At 41.8% G+C, this 21,469-nt stretch overlaps 1 protein-coding gene across 4 annotated transcripts in view; it reads left to right on the top strand.

Annotated features, from left to right (window-relative positions):
* Positions 1 to 21,469, top strand: part of STAT3 (signal transducer and activator of transcription 3) — a 75,720-nt gene that overhangs the window by 31,157 nt on the left and 23,094 nt on the right. For all 4 annotated transcript variants that reach the window (XM_070389857.1, XM_005899205.2, XM_005899206.2 and 1 more), the window contains exons 2-4: positions 11,896 to 12,046; positions 13,622 to 13,766; positions 14,348 to 14,446. In XM_070389857.1, the coding sequence (XP_070245958.1) occupies positions 11,919 to 12,046; positions 13,622 to 13,766; positions 14,348 to 14,446 (372 nt within the window). In that variant the 5' untranslated portion in view covers positions 11,896 to 11,918. The remainder of the gene's footprint in view (positions 1 to 11,895; positions 12,047 to 13,621; positions 13,767 to 14,347; positions 14,447 to 21,469) is intronic.

Raw genomic sequence — 21,469 nt, 5'->3', positions numbered from 1 at the left:
CAAATTCAGACTTAAATTGAAGAAAGTAGGGAAAACCACTAGACCATTCAGGTATGACCTAAATCAAATCCCTTATGATTATACAGTGGAAGTGAGAAATAAATGTAAGGGACTAGATCTGATAGAGTGTCTGATGAACTATGGACAGAGGTTCGTGACATTGTAAGGAGACAGGGATCAAGACCATCCCCATGGAAAAGAAATGCAAAAAAGCAAAATGGCTGTCTGAGGAGGCCTTACAAATAGCTGTGAAAAGAAGAGAAGCAAAAAGCAAAGGAGAAAAGGAAAGATATAAGCATCTGAATGCAGAGTTCCAAAGAATAGCAAGGAGAGATAAGAAAGCCTTCCTCAGTGATCAGTGCACAGAAATAGAGGAAAACAACAGAATGGGAAAGACTAGAGATCTCTTCAAGAAAATTAGAGATACCAAGGGAACACTTCATGCAAAGATGGGCTCGATAAAGGACAGAAGTGGTATGGACCTAACAGAAGCAGAAGATATTAAGAAGAGGTGGCAAGAATACACAGAAGAACTGTACAAAAAAGATCTTCACGACCCAGATAATCACGATGGTGTTATCACTCACCTAGAGCCAGACATCCTGGAATGTGAAGTCAAGTGGGCCTTAGAAAGCATCACTATGAACAAAGCTAGTAGGGGTGATGGAATTCCAGTGGAGCTATTTCAACTCCTGAAAGATGATGCTGTGAAAGTGCTGCACTCAATATGCCAGCAAATTTGGAAACCTCAGCAGTGGCCACAGGACTGGAAAAGGTCAGTTTTCATTCCAGTCCCTAAAAAGGCAATGCCAAAGAATACTCAAACTACCGCACAATTGCCCTCATCTCACATGCTAGTAAAGTAATGCTCAAAATTCTCCAAGCCAGGCTTCAGCAGTACCTGAACCATGAACTTCCAGATGTTCAAGCTGGTTTTAGAAAAGGCAGAGGAGCCAGAGATCAAACTGCCAACATCCGCTGGATCATGGAAAAAGCAAGAGAGTTCCAAAAGAACATCTATTTCTGCTTTATTGACTATGCCAAAGACTTTGACTGTGTGGATCACAATAAACTTTGGAAAGTTCTGAAAGAGATGTGAATACCAGACCACCTGACCTGCCTCTTGAGAAACCTATATGCAGGTCAGGAAGCAACAGTTAGAACTGGACATGGAACAACAGACTGGTTCCAAATAGGAAAAGGAGTACGTCAAGGCTGAATACTGTCACCCTGCTTATGTAACTTATATGCAGAGTACATCATGAGAAATGCTGGGCTGGAGGAAGCACAAGCTGGAATCAAGATTGCTGGGAGAAATATCAATAACCTCAGATAAACAGATGACACCACCCTTATGGCAGAAACTGCAGAGGAACTAAAAAGCCTCTTGATGAAAGTGAAAGAGGAGAGGGAAAAAGTTGGCTTAAAGTACAACATTCAGAAAACTAAGATCATGGTGTCTGGTCCCATCACTTCATGGCAGATAGATGGGGAAACAGTGGAAACAGTGTCAGACTTTATTTTTTGGGGCTCCAAAGTCACTGCAGATGGTGATTGCAGCCATGGAATTAAAAGATGCTTACTCCTTGGAAGGAAAGGTATGACCAACCTAGATAGCATATTGAAAAGCAGAGACATTACTTTGCCAACAAAGGTCTGTTTAGTTAAGGCTTTGGTTTTTCCAGTGGTCATGTATGGATGTGAGAGTTGGACTGTGAAGAAGGCTGAGCGCCGAAGAATTGATGCTTTTGAACTGTGGTGCTGGAGAAGACTCTTGAGAGTCCCTTGGACTGCAAGGAGATCCAACCAGTCCATCCTAAAGGAGATCAGTCCTGGGTGTTCATTGAAAGGACTGATGCTGAACTGAAGCTGAAACTCCAGTACTTTGGCCACCTCATGCGAAGAGTTGACTCATTGGAAAAGACTCTGATGCTGGGAGGGATTGGGGGCAGGAGGAGAAGGGGACGACAGAGGATGAGATGGCTGGATGGCATCACCGACTCGATGGACATGAATTTGGGTGAACTCTGGGAGTTGGTGATGGACAGGGAGGCCTGGCGTGCTGTGATTCATGGGGTCGCAGAGTCGAACACACCTGAGCAACTGAACTGAATGTGATGACAGAGGATGAAATGGTTAGATAGCATCACCAAGTCAAAGGACAGGAGTTTAAGCAAACTCTGAGAGATAGTGAAGGACTGGAAGCCTGGTGTGTTGCAGTCCATGGGGTCCCAAAGAGTGGGACACGACTTAACAATGAAACAACAATCTGATGATTTAATCTCTTTTTCCCAGGGCATTGAGGAAATGGATTTAGCACAGGAAATGCTGATGAAAGGGATACCATGAGAGGAAGGAAAAATACAGCTGTGAGGTACACCCAACACAGACAAGAGGGATGCTATACAATTTTTTTTTTTTAAAGGCAAGAGTGGCCCCTGAAATATAAGGTGGTTAATTTTTTGTTGTTGTTTGTTTTGTCGTTTAATTAATTTTTGGCTGTGCTGGATCTTCATTGCTATGTAGGACTTTTCTCTAGTTGCAGTGAGCAGGGGCTATTTGCTAGCTGTGGTGCATGGGCTACTCATTGCGGTCACTTTTTTAGTTGCGGCACACAGGCGTATTTGCTCCGAGGCATGTGGAATCTTCCCCAGCCAGGGATCAAATCTGTGTTCCCTGCACTGGCTGGCAGACTCTGAACTACTGAACCACCAGGGAAGTCCCCATTATTTTCTTATTACTTACATAACAGTCCTTCAAAGGAGGGCTACTTCCCTATTTTACTAAAGGAGAAGCCTGTTCAGTAGTCAAATTATGTTCCCCTCCTCCCATATAGCTGATAAATGACTGTCAGGGCTGGCACCCAGGCCCATCCAAGGTCAAGTCTTTTGGTCCTTGGCTTCACACCACACAGCTTCAGGGGAGCGTGTCTGGATGGGGGAGGGGTCATGTGACAGTGGGAAGGCCATGTGACACTCAAATTTGGTCTCTGTTGTGGTTTTTATCTGGTGCTCAGACCTGTTCTCAGGCAACTTTAACCATAAACTTCACATTGAGTAATTGACAAAGCATGTCTAGTTGTGTTACTTTCAGTTTAGAGAGAATATGTTTGTTCTGCTCCTGTTTAACCTGAAATAGTTGTGATCACATGTGGTGCCTATCCCAAATGCAGTATGGGGAATACATTGCATTAAAAAAAAAATTACTTCCATAGCACTATTAGATTTGAAATAATAAGAGGCCCTGGTAATTCATAGTTTTCAGAATCTTTTCTCAAAGGTAGCTGTTTGAGCACTAGACGTTCGTTAGTGCTTTTGGTTTTGCTTTTAACATCCTAATTGTCCTTCATGGGTCAGGGCACTGGGTTTTCCTTCCTTTTTGCTGTTCACATTCCTGGTCGTCTCCACCTCTTACATTTAACTGTAAACCTGATACATTTTATTCTCTAAGTTTCTGGATTTAAATTAGATAACTACACCAAAGTAGTGCTAGTGATAAGACCTTACACATGTCAGGATTTGGAATGGAAAAAAAAATCTTGTGCTCAGCACAAGAGTCTTGAACTTTTCCACGAATTAAAATGGGATAATGGACTTCCCTGGAGACTGCCTACCAATGCAGGGGACACAGGTTCGATGCCTGGTCCAGGAAGATCCTACATGCTGAGCAGCAACTAAGCTTAGTTGCTGAGTGGCAATTGAGCCCATGCATTGCAACTACTGAAGCCCACTTTCTAGAGCCCAAGAACCACAACGAGAGAAGCCGCCACAATGAGAAGCCCATACACCACAGCCCCGACTTGCTTGAGCTAGAGAAAGCCCTGTTTCAGCAAGGAAGGCCCAGCACAGCCAAAATAAATAAAGTTGGATAAGAAGAATGAGGGATAGTAGAATTTGGGGGGTTGCATGTTCTTTAGAGTGTCATTAGAACTGTTACTTCCCTCACTTCTCCAAGCTCTGCTGCTGCTGCTAAGTCGCTTCAGTCGTGTCCAACTCTGTGCGACCCCATGGACGGCAGCCCACCAGGCTCCCCCATCACTCCATCACTGGGATTGTTCAGGCAAGAACACTGGAGTGGGTTGCCATTTCCTTCTCCAGTGCCTGAAAGTGAAAAGTAAAAGTGAAGTCACTCAGTCATGTCCATCTCCAAGCTCTGCTCCCCAGTAATTTAGTAGTACTGCTTTCTTATAATCAGTTTTGCCCACATTAGTAGGGAACTATAATTCAAATTCTCTTATATCTCAAGGTCCTTTTTTTTCCCAAGGAAGTGTTGGTTTCTAACTTTAAAACAAATATTTTATTGTTATCTATAATTGAATGTATTTGATTATTCCAGTGCGGTTAGTTCAGATTGGGCACGCAAGTGTTTAATATTTTGTCTTTTTAGGAAACCAAAGCTGGGTGTCTGTATAGACACCTTATTGTGAAGGCAAATGTCTAGTCTTTTTTTAAAAAAAATTAGTTTATTATTCTTTGTTGTGCTGGGTCGTTGCTGCTCACAGGCTTTCTGTAGTTATAGCAAGTGGGGGCTACTCTTCCTTGCCATGCTTGGGCTTCTCGTTGCAGAGCACGGGCTCGAGGGCTCACAGACTTCAGTATTTGCAGCACACAGGCTCAGCAGTTTCAGCTCCCAGGCTGTAGACTGCAGACTTGGTAATTATGACACACAGGCTTAGTTGCTCTGCAGCATGTGGGATCTTCCTGGGTCGGGGATCGAACTCATGTTCTCTGCATTGGCAGGCAGATTCTTATTCACTGTGCCACTGGGGAAGTCCCCAACATCTAGTCTTAAACTTTATAAAGGAACTGTTTGGATTTGTAAGCAACGAAATCACGTATTTACTATCCAACTGTACTTATTTTGAATTATTTTTATTTTATTTTTTTGGTCACACCATGCAGCACGTGGAATCTTAGTTCCCTAGTCAGAGGTCGAACCCATGCCGCCTGCATTGGAAGTATAAAGTCTTAACTACTGGTCTACCAGAAAAGTCCCAACATAATTACTTTTATAGTCTTTAAAAATGTCTTCTCAAAAGGACTGGTTTCTGTAGACCTTAGTACCATTTGCTGCTGCTGCTAAGTCATTTCAATTGTGTCTGACTCTTCGCGACCCCATGGACTGCAGCCCACCAGGCTCCTCCGTCCATGGGACTTTCCAGGCAAGAGTACTGGAGTAGATTCTCATTGCCTTCTCCGTAGTACCATTTATATGTTACTTTTACTTGGGTTGCCTTAGTCACTGGGCCTTTCCTGACAGCAAAGAGGAGCTTAGTGTAGACAACAGATAAAATACAAGTATGAATAAATATGTTGTTTTAAAGGTAGGTATTTCTACTATAGAGTATGGCTAACATCCAAAGAAAAATCTTGTGACGCACTGCAAGGTGGAACAGAAACTATCTTTAGATCTCTTTATGTTCTGGATGTTTGTGGACACCTGGTTTTCCTCCCTCTCCTCACTTTCACCCCGGTTCACTCACCCCTTGTCGTAAATCCACTGGTCATGGATGCAAAGAACAGGTGTTAATTTTAAAAATATATTTTATGAAATGATGTAATGAAGCCTTTTTTAAGTGGTCCTGACTTGTGGTTCTCAGTACATCCCTTGGTTTCTTTAGATCGAAGTACGTAAATGAAAACTGTGACTTAGCGGATGAATCTTTTCAGTGATCTTTACAGTAATAAGTTCCCCATTAGACAGTAGTTGTTTGCCTTTTGACTTGTTGTTGGTAAATTATCCCCAAGAGGCTGAGAAATTCCTGTTTTGAAAAGTCCAGAAAGTCTTTGGTGACTTGCTGTTTCATTTTTATTGTTCTTTTCTCTTCAGTTATAGAAAACAGGATCAAACTTACCTTTCCTTTATCTGCTAACATTTGATATATGTGAACCTTAAACAGAGTTAAGTCCTGGAGAGGGGCTTCTCTGGTGGTCCCATGGCTAAGACTCCATCCTGTCAGTGCTGGGGGGCCTGGGTTTGATTCCTGGCCAGGGAACTAGACCCCACATGCCCTTGCAACTAAAGATCCCTTGTGCCACAACTGAGACTCAACGCAGCCAAATAAATAAATGTGTTTTTTTTTTTTTTTTTAAACACACCTGAAAAAAAAAAAAAGAAAAAAAAAAAGAAACACACCTGAAGAGAATTAGAGACTGTATTGCCCTAAGCCAGCCACTGTATGGAATGAATTGCCTTCTCTCGGAGTGGTACTGGGCACTCACATTGTTGTGCAAATTTCTCTCTCTGTTCGGGGTTCAGTGAAAGTGGTTTCTAAGTCACGTTTAGAATTAGACTTAGAATCATTCCATAGATAAATATTTTAGCTAAAATTTAGTGAAGTCCTTCAGATTAACTTGCGATTTGAAAAGCAGAATTGAAATTGTGAAATAAAGTGGACTTGAAAAAAATTTTTTTGCAGTTAAGACAGTTACCACAAAGCTAATTGGCAGTGGTTTCCTAGACAATTTGGCTAATGATCTCTCTCTTTATATAACATTTATTTGGTTGCATCAGGTCTTAGTTATGGCACGTGGTTGTCTTGTTGAGGTGTGTGGGCTTCTCTCTAGTTGCAGCTGAGGGCTCAGTTGCCCCAGGGCTCAAACCCGAGTCCCCTGCATTAGAATGCAGATTCTTAACCACTGGACCGGCAGGAAAGTCCCGACTAATGATCCATTGAGGATCCACAGTTATGAAGAACAGTTGGCCTGTGGCTCCTATTAGTTAAATATGGTTAGTAGCTAAGCAGCTGATAAGGAAATCACTGTTTGACCCTTTGCTGAAAATACTATCTGTTCCTTGGCTTTCATTTAGAATGATTTTTTTTTTTTTAATGTAAGAGAGCTAATACACTATTACCTACAGTGATTAGACTGAGACATAGAACATAACATTACTCATTTTTGGTCTTTTAATTTTATGGAAAATACAATATTGTTAGCTCGTGTCTGGTTTAAGAAATAGCCCAATTATTGTACTAACTGGCACTAAAACCACTGCAGATGGTGACTGCAGCCATGAAATTAAAAGATGCTTACTCCTTAGACGGAAAGTTATGAGCAACCTAGACAGCATATTAAAAGCAGAGACATTACTTTGCCAACAAAGGTCCGTCTAGTCAAGGCTATGGTTTTTCCGCTAGTCATGTATGGATGTGAGAGTTGGACTATAAAGAGAGCTGAGCGCTGAAGAATTGATGCTTTTGAACTGTGGTGTTGGAGAAGACTCTTGAGAGTCCCTTGGACTACAGGGAGATCCAACCAGTCCATCCTAACGGAAATCAGTCCTGAATATTCATTGGAAGGACTGATGTTGAAGCTGAAACTCCAGTACTTTGGCCACCTGATACGAAGAGCTGACTCATTTGAAAAGACCCTGATGCTGGGAAAGATTGAAAGAGGGAGGAGAAGGGAGGACGAGGAGATGACAGAGGATGAGATGGTTGGATGGCATCGCTGACTCAATAGACATGAGTTGGAGTAAACTCCAGGAGTTGGTGATAGACAGGGAGGCCTGGCATGGGGCAGTCCATGGGGTCGCAAAGAGTCGGATATGACTGAACGATTGAACTGAAGTGAACTGAGCACTAACTAAAACCCAAACAACAACAGCAACAAAAACCTTCTGAGTAATGAATTAGAAATGAATTGGCAAACTTTCAACAATTTGTAATTTTTTAATGATGTAAGAGTTTGAAAATGCAACTACTCAGGCATGAAAGTGAAAAAGTGAAACTTAGTCAACTCTGACTCTATGCAACCCCATGGACTGTAACCCGCCAGGCTCCTTCCTCTGTCCACAGAATTCTCCAGGCAAGAATATCGGCGTGGGTAGCCATTCCCTTCCTCAGGGGATCTTCCTGACTCAGGGATCAAATCCCAGTCTCCTGCATTGCAGGCAGATTCTTTACTATCAGAGCCACCAGGGAAGCCCTGACTCCATGGTTAATCCAGAAGTGAGTAGGGATAGTGGGATGTTGCTTCACAGTTTTAATTTGGACCTTCAAGGATCAGACTGTAATGGCTTTGTATTTGTATACACGATCAGCAGTTAGTTTATTTTTTAACTGACTTATAACACAAGAGTTTATTATGAAAAGGTGTCTATTTCTTTAAGTACTTTATTAGAACCACAGCTTTTGGATTACATAATCTGCAGTAGTGTCCAGCAAAAATAGAATATAAGTCACATATGTAGTGTTAAAGTTTCTAGTAGCCACAGTAAAAGAAGTAAGAAGAAATAAATAAAATTCATCTTAATGGTGTATTTTATTTAGGGACTTCCCTGGTGGTCCCATGGTTAGGACTCAGTGCTTTCACTGAAGGGAGCTTGGGTTTGATCTGGGAACTAAGATCCTGCAAGCCATGTGGAGCAACCAAAAAGGAAAAAAAAAAAAGATAGTAAAACTTAATCCAGTATATCTAGAATATTAACATTTCTGTATTAATGAGATATTTTACTTTTATTTTTGTACTGAGTCTTCAAAATTCAATGTGTATTTTACAGCCTGTCTGGTTTGAAATGAGCCACATTTTCAAGTGCTCAGTAACCACATACGGCTACTGACTGCTATATTGAATTATGTAGATCTACAGTTTTGACATTCACATGAGACAGAAATCTATATAAATTGGCATATTACACAGATTTCTATGCAAATCATGTCCTGAGAAATATAGGGCAGATCCTGATGCTTTTAGCCTAGGAGGCATGACTGACTTCACTTCCATGCATTGGAGAGGGAAATGGCAACCCACTCCAGCATTCTTGCCTGGAGAATCCCAGGGACAGTGGAGCCTGGTGGGCTGCCGTCTATGGGGTCGCACAGAGTCAGACATGACTGAAGCGACTTGGCAGCAGCAGTAGCAGCAGCAGGCAGATTTTAATTTGGTCCTAATGTGAATATTATAAGAGTGTTCTAATGGCCTTTGATTTTTTTTTCTTTTTTTAATTTTATTGGAATATAGTTGACTTACAACTTTGTGTTAGTTTCAGCTCATTGATTCAGTTATACATATGTATATATTCATTCTTTTTCAGATCCTTTTCCCATATAGGTTATTACAGAATATTGAGTAGAGTTCCCTGTGCTATACAGTAGGTCCTTGTTGGTTATCTATTTTATATATAGTAGTGTGTGTGTGTTAATCATAAACTCCTAATTTATCCCTCTCATCCACATTTGCTTTTTGGTAACCATGTTTGTTTTTGAAATCTGTGAGTCTTTCTGTTTTGTAAATAAGCTCATTTGTATCATTGTTTTAAAGGTAAATTCCACATGAGTGATATCATATGATATTTGTCTTTTCTGTCTGACTTCACTTGGTATGGTAATCTCTAGGTCCCTCCATGTCGCTGCAAATGGCATTATTTCATCCTTTTTATGGCTGAGTTGTATTCCATTGTGTGTGTGTGCGTGCGTGTATTGCACACAAATGCCACCTTTTCTTTATCCATTCCTCTGTTGATGGACATTTAGGTTGCTTCCATGTCTTGGCTGTTGTAAATAGTGCAGGAGTGAACACTGGGGTGTGTGTATCTTTTTGAAGTAAAGATTTTCTCTGGGTATATGGCCAGGAGTGAGATTACTGGATCATATGATAGTTCTATTTTTAATTTTTTTAGGGAACCTGCATACTGTTGTCCATAGTGGTTGTAGGCCTTTGATTTCCTATTGAGAGTAAAACTCAGCATGGTCACAGTGCTTCAGCAGTAGCATGCGCTTCCTCGCTGTTTCGCACACATGTATTACTGCCCAGGTAGCATTGCACTGGTACTGTGTGGGGGTGAGCAATGCTTGGACAGGGGGTAGTGGGCGGGGGAGACTGCAAAGGAGTGGTAGCTGAAAATGTTCAAGACGTGCTTCAGATATTGGTTTTTTTTTTTTAAATCCCAAGCAATGAGAAAACTTAACTTATTCCCCTCTAACATTGTTGGAAGATTTAGCTTATTTATTAAAAAGAATTAGCCTGATTGGGGCAAGTACCTCATTCTGACATTCTCATTTCTTTGCTTTACCGAAGTTTTCACTAGTGGAACTTAAGCCTTTGGTAGTTAAGCAGGGAAATACCTTAGATCTGTGGTGTAAGTGTAAAGCACACATTGGGTTTAGAAAACTTTGTGTGAAAAGAAGAATGTAATGTATCTCATGAATAATTTTTGTATGATCACACGTTAAGGTGCTAACATTTTGGATGACTTAGGTTAAGGAAAATGTATTTTTAAAGTTAATTTTACTTGTTTCTTTTTACTTTTTAAAATATGGCCCCTAGAATATTTAAGATCACCTATGTGGCTTGCATTACATTTCATTGGATAATGCTGCCTTAGATAGTTATTTGTTCAATGTAAAGACTGCTGGGTGGGGCCAGCCTCTGCTCTCCTGAATATATGCTTGAAAGCTTGATCCATTGACATTATCTTTGTAGTAGCAAGGGGGTCTGCTGCATCTGTCCCCACAAGAAAGGGGAGGAGAACAGCAGCACAGCTCTCTGGAATTCTATAATTTGGATTTGTTCAGCTTGAGTTGCTCCTTGGCATGTGGAATCTTCCCAGACCAGAGATCGAACCCGTGTCGACTGCATTGGCAGGCGGACCCTTAACCACTGGCCCACAAGCGAAGTCCCGCCCAGTTCTTTTTATGAAAGGACCAGTAATTAGGTGCTTCTTCATGCCTTCTCTGAGAAATCACTCTATATATGTATTTGTGTATATTCTATCTCTCAGTAAATGTTCTCACTGTCCCAGAGAACCATGTCAATATACTCTGATCTATACATACCTTAGTCTTTGGCTACTGCTTGTAGTTACCCTTTACAACTTCTTAAGATTGTTGTTGTTACGTTAGCCGCTCAGTCGTGTCCAGCTCTTTGCAACCCCATGGACTGTAGCCCACCAGGCTCCTCTGTCCTTGGAATTCTCCAGGCAAGAATACTGGAGTGGCTAGCCATTCCCTTCTCCAGGGAATCTTCCCAACCCAGAGGTCAAACCCAGATCTCCTGCATTGCAGGCTGATTCTTTACCATCTGAGCCACCCGGGAACCCCAGTTCTTAAGATTACTTGGTCTCTATTGCTGTTTCAGTGACCCAAGCTATTCAGAAAGAGGATTTAAGGTGGTTAGCTGGCTTGCCTTCTCCTTCCTGAACATTTCTCTGGGGTAATCATGAACCTGGGGACAACTCGAATGCCTTGTCTTTAGCTTCTCTTCTTTCTCATCCCAGACTGAGAAATTTTAAAAACAAAATTACTCTTTTTTGAGTGGGAGAACCCCAGGCAGATCCTTGCTTGTAGGTTTAAATCTGTAGTCCTTTTTAACATTTTATTTTATATTGGAGTATAACTGATTAACAGTGTGGTAGTTTCTAAATCCGTAGCCTTGGAATTAGCTCTCTGTCCTCGCTGAACACCCACATCCCACGTTTTGGTCTTAGTTCAGGTTTACTGTGTTCATATTTCCCAGTCCGCCTAAAAGGAGTGGCAAGTGGAAAGAAAGGAACTCCTATCTGTTGAGCATCTATTGTGTGCTGAGCACTGAGCTGGATGCTCTAGAAATATTATTTCAGTAGCCCAGAGAGCTGGGAATTATAATCTCTGTGTAATAAGAGGAAGAAATGAAATCTGGAAGTGAAGTAGTTTCTCAACTTCACATACCTCTGGGAGATAATGGGTTCTAGAACTTGGCACCATGCCCACATTGTCATCTTGGTTTAGAAGAAAGAAGCTGTGATGTGGCCCCAGGGGTAGAGATTTGAATGCACATGTATTGTTCTAAACTGGGTGGAGCAAGAGAGAGCCTTTCCACAGCACCTTTTATCCCTAATCATAGACCTGAGCCCTATGTTGGATAGTCATTTCCTCTTACTGGGCTGGTAGTGACCATATGAACCTTTGGTTTGCAGTTGTGACCCCTGATTCCAGCAGAATGGCCCAATGGAATCAGCTCCAGCAGCTGGACACACGGTACTTGGAGCAGCTCCATCAGCTGTACAGTGACAGCTTCCCCATGGAGCTGCGGCAGTTTCTGGCCCCTTGGATTGAGAGTCAAGATTGGTAAGTCCTTCTCAATAAACTCCCCAAATTGCTAAGTGTTAGTTTGAGTCAAGAGACATGATCTGCTCTAACTTAACTCTTTGCTAACTATTTCATCTTAAAGCTTATAGTTGCAAGTGACGGGGCAAAAAAGATTGGAAAGTAAAGAGGTCATTTTAGTCCTGAAAAGCATTTTTACATTAGAAGGGCATCTGGACAGCTGTCTTTTGGCACACTGAAACATCTTGCTTGATGGTTCAGTTCAGTCGCTCAGTCATGTCCAACTCTTTGTGACCCCATGGACTACAGCACCCCAGGCCTCCCTGTCCATCACCAACTCCCGGAGTTTACTCAAACTCATGTCTGTTGAGTCGGTGATTGCATCCAACCATCTCATCCTCTGTTGTCCCCTTCTCCTCCTGCCTTCAATCTTTCCCAGCATCAGGGTCTTTTCAAATGAATCAGTTCTTCGCGAGATGTGAAATTGAAAGTAAAAAGTGTTACTGGTTCAGTCGTGTCTGACTCTCTGACCACATGGGCTGTAGCCCGCCAGGCTCCTCTGTCCATGGAATTCGCCAGGCAAGAATACTGGAGTGGATTACCATTCCCTTCTCCAGGGGATCTTCCCGACCCAGGGGTTGAACTCAAGCCTCCCGCATTCCAGGCAGATTCTCTACCATCTGAGCCACCAGGGAAACCCATTTTAATTTCATTTGCTTGATGAGATTCTCTGCGTGTTCTGATGCTTCAGGGACATGCTACAGATATATTTTTTTTAATCTGAATGAGAATTTTGTCATGGATAAAAAAAGGTTTGGGTTTGTACTTCTGATTCCTCTTTCATTAAAGAAAAGAGATACAGAGTTAGAGAAACAGACTCAGTCATAGAGGAGATAGGGGTTCCCTGGTGGCTTAGATGGTAAAGAAACCGCCTGCAATGCAGGAGACCTGGGTTCGTATCCCTGGGTCAGGAATATCACCTGGAGAAGGAAATGGCAACCCACTCTAGTATTCTCGCCTGGAGAATTCCATGGACAGAGGAGCCTAGCAGGCTACAGTCTGCGGGATCGCAAGAGCTGGACACAACTGGAGGACTAACACTTGGTCATAGAGAAGATAGTGGTACAGAAGCCCAGCAACTCTTCCCTTCACTTTCAAGTTTTCAGATCCACCTTTTAATTTTGGTTTAATTCAGGCCCATGACCTAATTTTTCCAGTATTTGATGAGGGGCCAGGGAGGTAATTCAGAGATGTTGGAAATAGGCCATCCTAATCTGGGATTGGTGATTTGCTACTGAAAATCCGACCATAGAGTTGACTGAGAATTTAAAGGAAAACAGTGTATCTGATCATTCAAAATTTGATAATACAGAACTATGACATTCGCTTAATAGTATCCAAAATAATTGCTGGTAATTTTAAAATCAATTAATTTATGATTGCTGAGTAAGATGCATCTAAAATGATGAGTGGGTTAAAGCATCAGGTTTGCCTTGTTTTTCCCTCCTTCTTGATGGTGATTTCGAGTGCATGCCTGTGCGTGTGTGAGCGTGTAGGTTTCAGAATCATTCTTTGTCTTTATCTTCCTTTTTCTAGGGCATACGCGGCCAGCAAAGAATCACATGCAACTTTGGTGTTTCATAATCTCTTGGGAGAAATTGACCAACAGTATAGCCGCTTCCTGCAAGAGTCCAATGTTCTCTATCAGCACAATTTGCGAAGAATCAAGCAGTTCCTTCAGGTGTGATGAGAAACTGAACCTGCAGAGAAGGGTTTTAGCTTTCTTTCCTGAAAATGTTTCTTTCTCACTTGATTAATTAATAACCTATCTTGTACTTTAAATCCAAGGAGAAGTTACCAGCCCTTTGAGTATTATTGCTTGAAATTTACTTGGTTGGTTCATTGAAATAATAATGTGATTTTTATGTTAATTATGTTAGTATGCTAATAACATGATTGTAACAAGTTCAGATGACTAGGAAGATGGCTCTTACTTTTCAGTGTCAAAGGCTTGGACACCATAGTTGGATACTCCTTGACAAAGTCAGTCACCCCCCTTTAAGACCAGGATAACTCACTGTCCAAAGACAGACAACCAAGCCTACTCTCACTGCAGTACTGCTCATTGTGACTGCCTTTCTTCTTCTCTTCGTCACTTCTTCTCCTACTGACTGTAGCTGGGCTCTGATGCTCTGTGGTTCCATGGAGTAAATGTAACACTTTCCCTAGTTTATGAGGAAGTTAGCTTTAAGTTAGCAAAGTTCAGTCCACATCTCCTGAGTCTGCTGCTGCTTTTCATTCTCTTTGTCTCCCCACTTACAGAGCAGATACCTTGAGAAGCCAATGGAGATTGCCCGAATTGTGGCCCGTTGCCTGTGGGAAGAGTCCCGCCTCCTCCAAACTGCAGCCACTGCAGCCCAGGTGAGCCTGGGAAGAAACAAACGCTGTTGACATGTGCTTTCTTCGTGTGTACGAAGATGTCCTTGCTTTTTGACCTCCAGAGTAGTGGGTGTTTGGGGGTTTTGTACAGTAAAAATAACTTTCTCAGCATATAAAATGCATTCTCCTTTTTAAGAAAGACTTTATTTAATAAAACATTACAGAAAATTACAAGGAAGAAAGTTTTAAGAAGAACTGAAAGGTCACTGGGTCCTCTGTCCATTTTGTCTTCCCAGGAAACCAACATTAATAGTCTGGAATATATCCTTTCATAACTGTCTCCAGGCTCCTATAAACTATAGAAAACACACCACACACATGATATTTAAATTGGTTTACTTCTCCACATCTTGCATTCTTTTAATTACGTCATGCAAATCCTTCTAAGTCAAGCAGATTAAAGCTAACTCACTTTATTTGCTGCATAATATTCTGTAGTACATATTTGCTACATATTCTATAGTACATAATTTATTATTGTCCCTTCAATAGACTTCATTTCATTCTGTTTTTTTTCACCTCCATGAAAAACACTAGTGCAGTACCTCCCTATATATATTTATGCTGTGTTTTCTCTACTGCAGATTTCTAGGCGTGGGATTGTGAGATCAAGGAGCGTGTGTGTGTAAAATATATAAAATTTTACAGATAGTTCTGGGTTACTTTCCCCAAACGCTGTAACTGTTCACACTTGCACCAGGAAGAATGACAATGGACTATTCTTGGGAGCCACCTTGGGGCTGGTTTGGGATTGAGTCATTCAGGTTCATATGTATTTCTCTTTGTTGTTAAGTTTGAGAATAACCTCCCTAGAACTAAAGATACAGTTAATTTAGGGAATAGAGATTATATGACCCTACAGGCCCATTGAGGGACCACATATTGATATATGATAGTCATATCCATCTGTCTGCTGCTGCTGCTGCTGGTAAGTTGCTTCAGTCATGTCCAACTCTGTGCGACGCCATAGACGGCAACCCATCAGGCTCCCCCGTCCCTGGGATTCTCCAGGCAAGAACACTGGAGCGGGTTGCCATTTCCTTCTCCGATGCACGAAAGTGAAAAGTGAAAGTGAAGTCGCTCAGTCGTGTCCAACTCTTAGCGATCCCATGGACTGCAGCCTACCAGGTTCCTCCATCCATGGGATTTTCCAGGCAAGAGTACTAGATCATCTAATCTATTATATATCTATGTGTGTCCTACTGTGTGCTAGTTGTTATGACCCTCTGCTCTAGAGGAGGTTGTGGTGTGAAACAGAAAATCAAATTTTATAATGCAGTGGATTTTCTAGGCAAGAATACTAGAGTAGGTTGCTATGCCCCCCTCCAGGGGATCATCCTGACCCAGGGGTTGAATTCTCTCCTATGCCTCCTTCATTGGAGGTGGGTTCTTTACCACTAGCGCCACCTGGGAAGCTAATGAAAGATATACAAATTATTAAAATATATTTAAAAAGGTGAAAAAAGTTGATTTAGCCATAAAAAATATATTGAAAAAGACTTAAAAAAAATTACACTCTGTATCCCAGCAAAAAAGCCAAAAGGCCAGAAAGTTTAGAAGTTTTAACAAACCTTTGTGGTACAAATTGTTCCATTATCATTTAACTCCTCCAAAGTGCAGGAGAAAAAGAGATGAGATTGAAATAATGCTAATATCAAGACCTAAACTACAGTGTAAATAAAGGTTATTTTATGAGGTTGAAATAATGCTAATATCAAAACCTAAAAGAGTAAATTTAAACTGGTTAGGATTTTTTTAGGGAGTCTGTTAATGTAATTCATTAAATTAGTAAATTAGAGAAGAAAAATTGTATTTTTGTTAGATGACAAAATTTAGTGTCCATTCTAGATTTTAAAAAGTAAAGAAATAAACAAAAAAATTTGTCAGAAATATGATACACAGTGGTGAAACACTAAAGTAATATTGTTAAAATAGTTACAAGATTGAGGATGCCTCTTGCCACTGATATTTTTCTGAAAGATCAAGCCAATGTAATAAGACAGAAAAAGGGAGAGTAAATGTTGGAAAGTAAGAGACAAACTTTAAATGAAACAAAACAACACAACTATTAGAACTAACGAGAGTTCAGAAAGATGATTGTGTTCAAGGTAAATATTTTAAGAATCAGTAGATCTCATAAATAGTAACAATAATATTTCATTACATGAAGATGTAATGGAAGATCAGCTTCATAATAGGAAAAACAAATTATACGATATGCATATGTTATTGATACATGTGAAAAAATGTCTGGAAGGATATATTTGTTATTATAACCCCATGAACTGTAGGCCCGCCAGGTTCCTCTGTCCGTGGGATTTCCTAGGCAAGAAAAGTGGAGTGTGTTGCCATTTCTTTCTCTAGAGGATCATCCTGACCCGGGGATCAAACCCGCCTCTCCTACATTGACAGACAGATTCTTTACCGCTGAGCCACCTGGGAAGCCCCAGAAAGATATGTGCCAAAGCATTGATATTGTTGGTTACAGGAGACTTTCTTATTTTCCCTGAGGGTTTTTTTGTTTATTTGGCTGATTGGTTGGTTTTTTTGGCCATGCTGCCTGTGGGATTTTATTTCCCCAACCAGGGATTGAACCCACACCCTCTGCAGAGAAGGCACAGAGTCCTAACCGCTGGACTACCAGGAAATTCCCCTGAGGTGTTTTCTTTAATAACCTCTAATTGAGGAATTTTTTTTCTTTATCCCTTCTTTAAAAAAAATTATGGTAGCATATACACAACATGAAATTTACCTTCTTAACCATTTTTAAATGTACAGTTTCATTAGTGTTAAGTTCATCACATTGTTGTACTTCTCGAGAAATTTGTTCATCTTGCAAAATTAAAACTCTGTACCTATTAAACAATAACAGCTCATTCCCCTGGCATCACCATTCTACTTTCTGTCTCTATGAATTTGACTATTCTTTGTTGTTGTTGTTCAGCTGCTAAGTCGTGTCCGACTCTTTACGACCCCGTGGACTGCAGCATGCCAGGCTTCTGTGTCCGTCTCTGCCTCCCGGAATTTGCTCAAACTCACGTCCACTGAGTTGGTGATACTGTCCAGCCATCTCATCCTCTACTGCCCTCTTCTCCTCCCACCTTCAATCTTTCCCAGCATCAGGGTCTTTTCCAACAAGTCAGCTCTTCACATCAGGTAGCCAAAGTATTGGAGCGTCATCATCAGTCCTTCCAATTCAGGGTTGACTTCCTTTAGGATTGACTGGTTTAATCTCCTGGCTATTCAAGGGGCTCTCAAGAGTCTTCTCCAGCACCACAGTTCAAAAGCATCAATTCTTTGGCACTCAACCTTCTTTATGGTCCAACTCTCACATCCCTGCATGACTACTGGAATAACCATAGCTTTGACTATACAGACCTTTGTTGGCAAAGTGACATCTCTATGAATTTGTCTGTTTTAGGTACCTCATTTAAGTGGTAACATACCACGTGTGCTTTCTCTTAGCATAACATCCTTAAGGTTTATCCATGCTGTAGCATATTTATCCAGAATTCCCTTCCTTTCAAAGGATGAATACTATTCACTGTGTGGTTATATCACATTGTGTTTATCCATTCATCTTTATCCAAGTGTCAGTGGACACTTGGGCAGCTTCTGCCTTTTGGCTATTGTGAGTAATGCTGCTGTGAACATGAGTGTGCATTTTTTTTTCTTTTCAAAGACAAAAACAGGGACTTCCCTGGTGATCCAGTGGCTAAGACTCCAAGCTCCCAATGCAGGGGGCCCGAGTTCAACCCCTCATCAGGGCCCTAGATCCCACATACTGCAACTGAGTGTTTGTGTACAACAACAAAAAGATCCAGCGTGCTGCAACTGAGACCATGCCGTGTGCCAAGTCGCTTCAGTCGTGTCCTACTCTTTGTGACCCCGTGGCCCACCAGGCTCCTCTGTCCATGGGATTCTCAGGCAAGAACACTGGAGTGGGTTGCTGTGCCTCCTCTCCAGGGAATCTTCCCGACCCAGGGATCAAACCTGCATCTCACATCTCCTGCTTTGGCAGGCAGGTTCTTTACCACCAGCGCCACCTGGCAGCTAAGAACAGGCACAGCCAAATGAATAATTAAAAAAAAAAAAAAAAGACAAAAATATAGCAGGAACAAAGAAGAAAGAATATCTAAGTCTAATTGAGAATATCAGAGAAGGCATCGAGGAGAAAGGAGAGGTCATGTTTGAGCTGAGACTCAAAGCTTATCAGATGAGCATCAGGCAAATGGTAAAGAGAACACACTGTAGGCAGAAAGATGATCATGTTCAAACAGGGAATCTGAAGCATATGTATTCTTGGGAGAAGTGTAGAAAGTTCAGCATCTGACTGGGTAAAGGAAGATAAGGTGGTCAGAGGGCCACATCATGAAAATCTAGTTAGTCATGCCTCAGTTTGGCCTCAGAAGAGCAGTTTTACCACAGGGGACTTGGGGCCAGACTGCCTGTATGTGAACCCCAGAGCTCTGCCCCTGCTGTTTAACCTGAGGCAAACTGTTTGCTCTCTTCTCCTCCACTGGGGAAGATAATTGTACTGACTTCATAAAATTAAATTAATTCCTACATGTAAAATGCATAGAACAGGACCTGACACATGAATGCAAGATAAATGTTCACTGTTTTCTGTTGCTGCTGCCATTGTTATCATCAAGTCTGTACAAAATGGGGCCCATTGAAGAATTTTTTTTTTTTTTTTGGCTGTACCACACAACGTGCAGGATCTTAGTTCCCTAAATCGGGATCCAGCCTATGCCCTCTGCAGTGGAAGCACAGAGTCTTAATCCCTGTACCGCCAGGGAGGGCCCTCCACTAAAGAATTTTACGTAGAAAGCTGGTATACTCAGATGCAGGTGAGGGGGTAATACTCATCATTCAAGACTCTGAAGTAAGGGAGGTTAGAAGATGGCAGTTGTCTGTGCATCACTAGGGTTTGCTGTTTGTGGAGAACTTTTATATTTGCATTACTGTTCCATAGGATAAAAATAATCAACTTAAGCCAATTTGCATAGAGGCGCCAGCTTACCATGGGAGTTAGAAAAGCAGGAAGTGTCCCAAGGATGTTCCCAATTGTGTTGATCGGGGCTGGCAACCAATACCTGGGGCCCAAATCCAGCCTGCTGTGTTGTTTGCTTTTTTCTTTATTTATTTAAAATTGAAGGCTAATTACAATATTGTGTTGGTTTCTGCCATACATCAACATGGATCAGCCATGGATTTACATATGTTCCCTCCCTTTTGAGCCTTCCTCCCACCTCCCATTCCATCCCAGCCCTCTAGGTTGTCACTGAGCCCTGGTTTGACTTCCTGAGTCATACAGCAAATTCCCACTGGTTATCCATTTTACGTATGATAGTGTATATGTGTCCCTGATACTGTCTCCATTCATCCCATCCTCTCTTTCCAATCCCCCTCCCACCCCATGCTGTGTATTTTTGCAAATGAAGCATTTTGGAACACAGCCACACGCGTTCACTTGTGCCCTGTCTGTAATTGCCTTCATGCCGCAATGGCAGGGCTGCGTATTTATGACAGAGACTGCGTAACCGACAAAGCCAAAAAAAAATTTACAGTGTGGCCCTTAGAGAAAAAGTTTGCAGCCCCATGCTACAGAGCTAGCTCAAGCCAGGTCTCACTGTTGTTTTGTCTGTTGACATCTGTGGCATATTCCCACCTGTCTTTTGTGGGTAAAGCCCTGGGGGACTAGTGGGCTGTGGTCCCTTGTCTCCCAGGGCTCTCTGTCTAATTGGGTAATAGGTGCACAAACACTTCAAGTGAGAAGAATGTAGAGGAGGATGTTGAAGTTGAGTAAGGATTCAACTTCGGGAAGTTGAATAAGGTTTCACAATGGAGCAAAAACATTTTGTACTGAGTTTGAAAGTGAATGAGTTCAGGTGTGCCAGTCCGAGTGAGGTGGCGCTAGTGGTAAAGAACCTGCCTGCCAATGCAGGAGACATAAGAGACTCGGGTTCGATCCCTGGGTCGGGACAACGCCCTGGAGGAGGGCATGGCGACCCACTCCAGTATTTTTGCCTAGAGAATTCCATGGACAGAGGAGCCTGGTGAGCTACAGTCCAGAGGGTCACAAAGAGTTGGACACGACTGAAGCAACTTTGCACGCACGCACACAGTTAAGCTGAGTAGACAGGGTGTGGGGAGTCAGTGTGGAAACCTGCTGTGTGCAGAGAAGGCTGGGGAGTTTGCAGTGACTGAAGCACAGGGAGGGAGGGTTTAAGTTCTTCTTGGATTGTGTGAAACAGCTGTCTGTGCTGGGCTGAGATGCTTATATCTGGAAGCAGTGGGGCACCATTTCTGTGGGTGATAACTGATCACATCTGTTTTCCTTCTTTAAGTGCAGTACCAATTTAGAAATAGACCTAGGAGGACTTCCCTGGTGATCTAGTAGTTAAGACTCCTTGCTGCTAGTGCAGGGGGCACCGGTTCAATTTCTGGTCAGGGAATGAAGATCCCACATGCCATGTGACACAGCCAAAATATAAAGAAAAATTTTTCTAAAAAAAGAAACAGACCAGGAAGTTGACACCAGATGAAACAATCAGCTGTATTGTTGGTAAACTGGACTGGAAAGCATGACTTGGATGGATGACTGTGGGGACTTTATTTTTATTTATTTATTTGTGTGTTTAAATTTTTTTTTTTTTGAAACAGTTTAATTTCCATTTTTTTTTTAACTTATTTTTATATCAGAGTATTGTTTAAAAAGTACAGCAAAGTGATTCAGTTATATGTGTGTGTGTGTATATATAAATATATGGGGCTTTTCAGGTGGCTCAGAAGGTAAAGAATCTGCCTGCAATGCGGGAGATGTGGGTTCAATCCCTGGGTTGGGAAGATTCCCCTAGAGAAAAGAATGGCTACCCACTCCAATATTCTTGCCTGGATAATTCCAGGGATAGAGGAACCTGGTGTGCTATAGTCCACGAGATGGCAAAGAGTTGGACATGACTGAGCAATTAACACTTTTACTTTTCACTTCATACATGT

This window comes from Bos mutus, chromosome 19, assembly GCF_027580195.1.
Source record: "Bos mutus isolate GX-2022 chromosome 19, NWIPB_WYAK_1.1, whole genome shotgun sequence".
Lineage (NCBI taxonomy): Eukaryota > Metazoa > Chordata > Mammalia > Artiodactyla > Bovidae > Bos > Bos mutus.
Note: the sequence above shows the minus strand (reverse complement) of the source record. Positions and strands in the feature narration are given on the sequence as shown.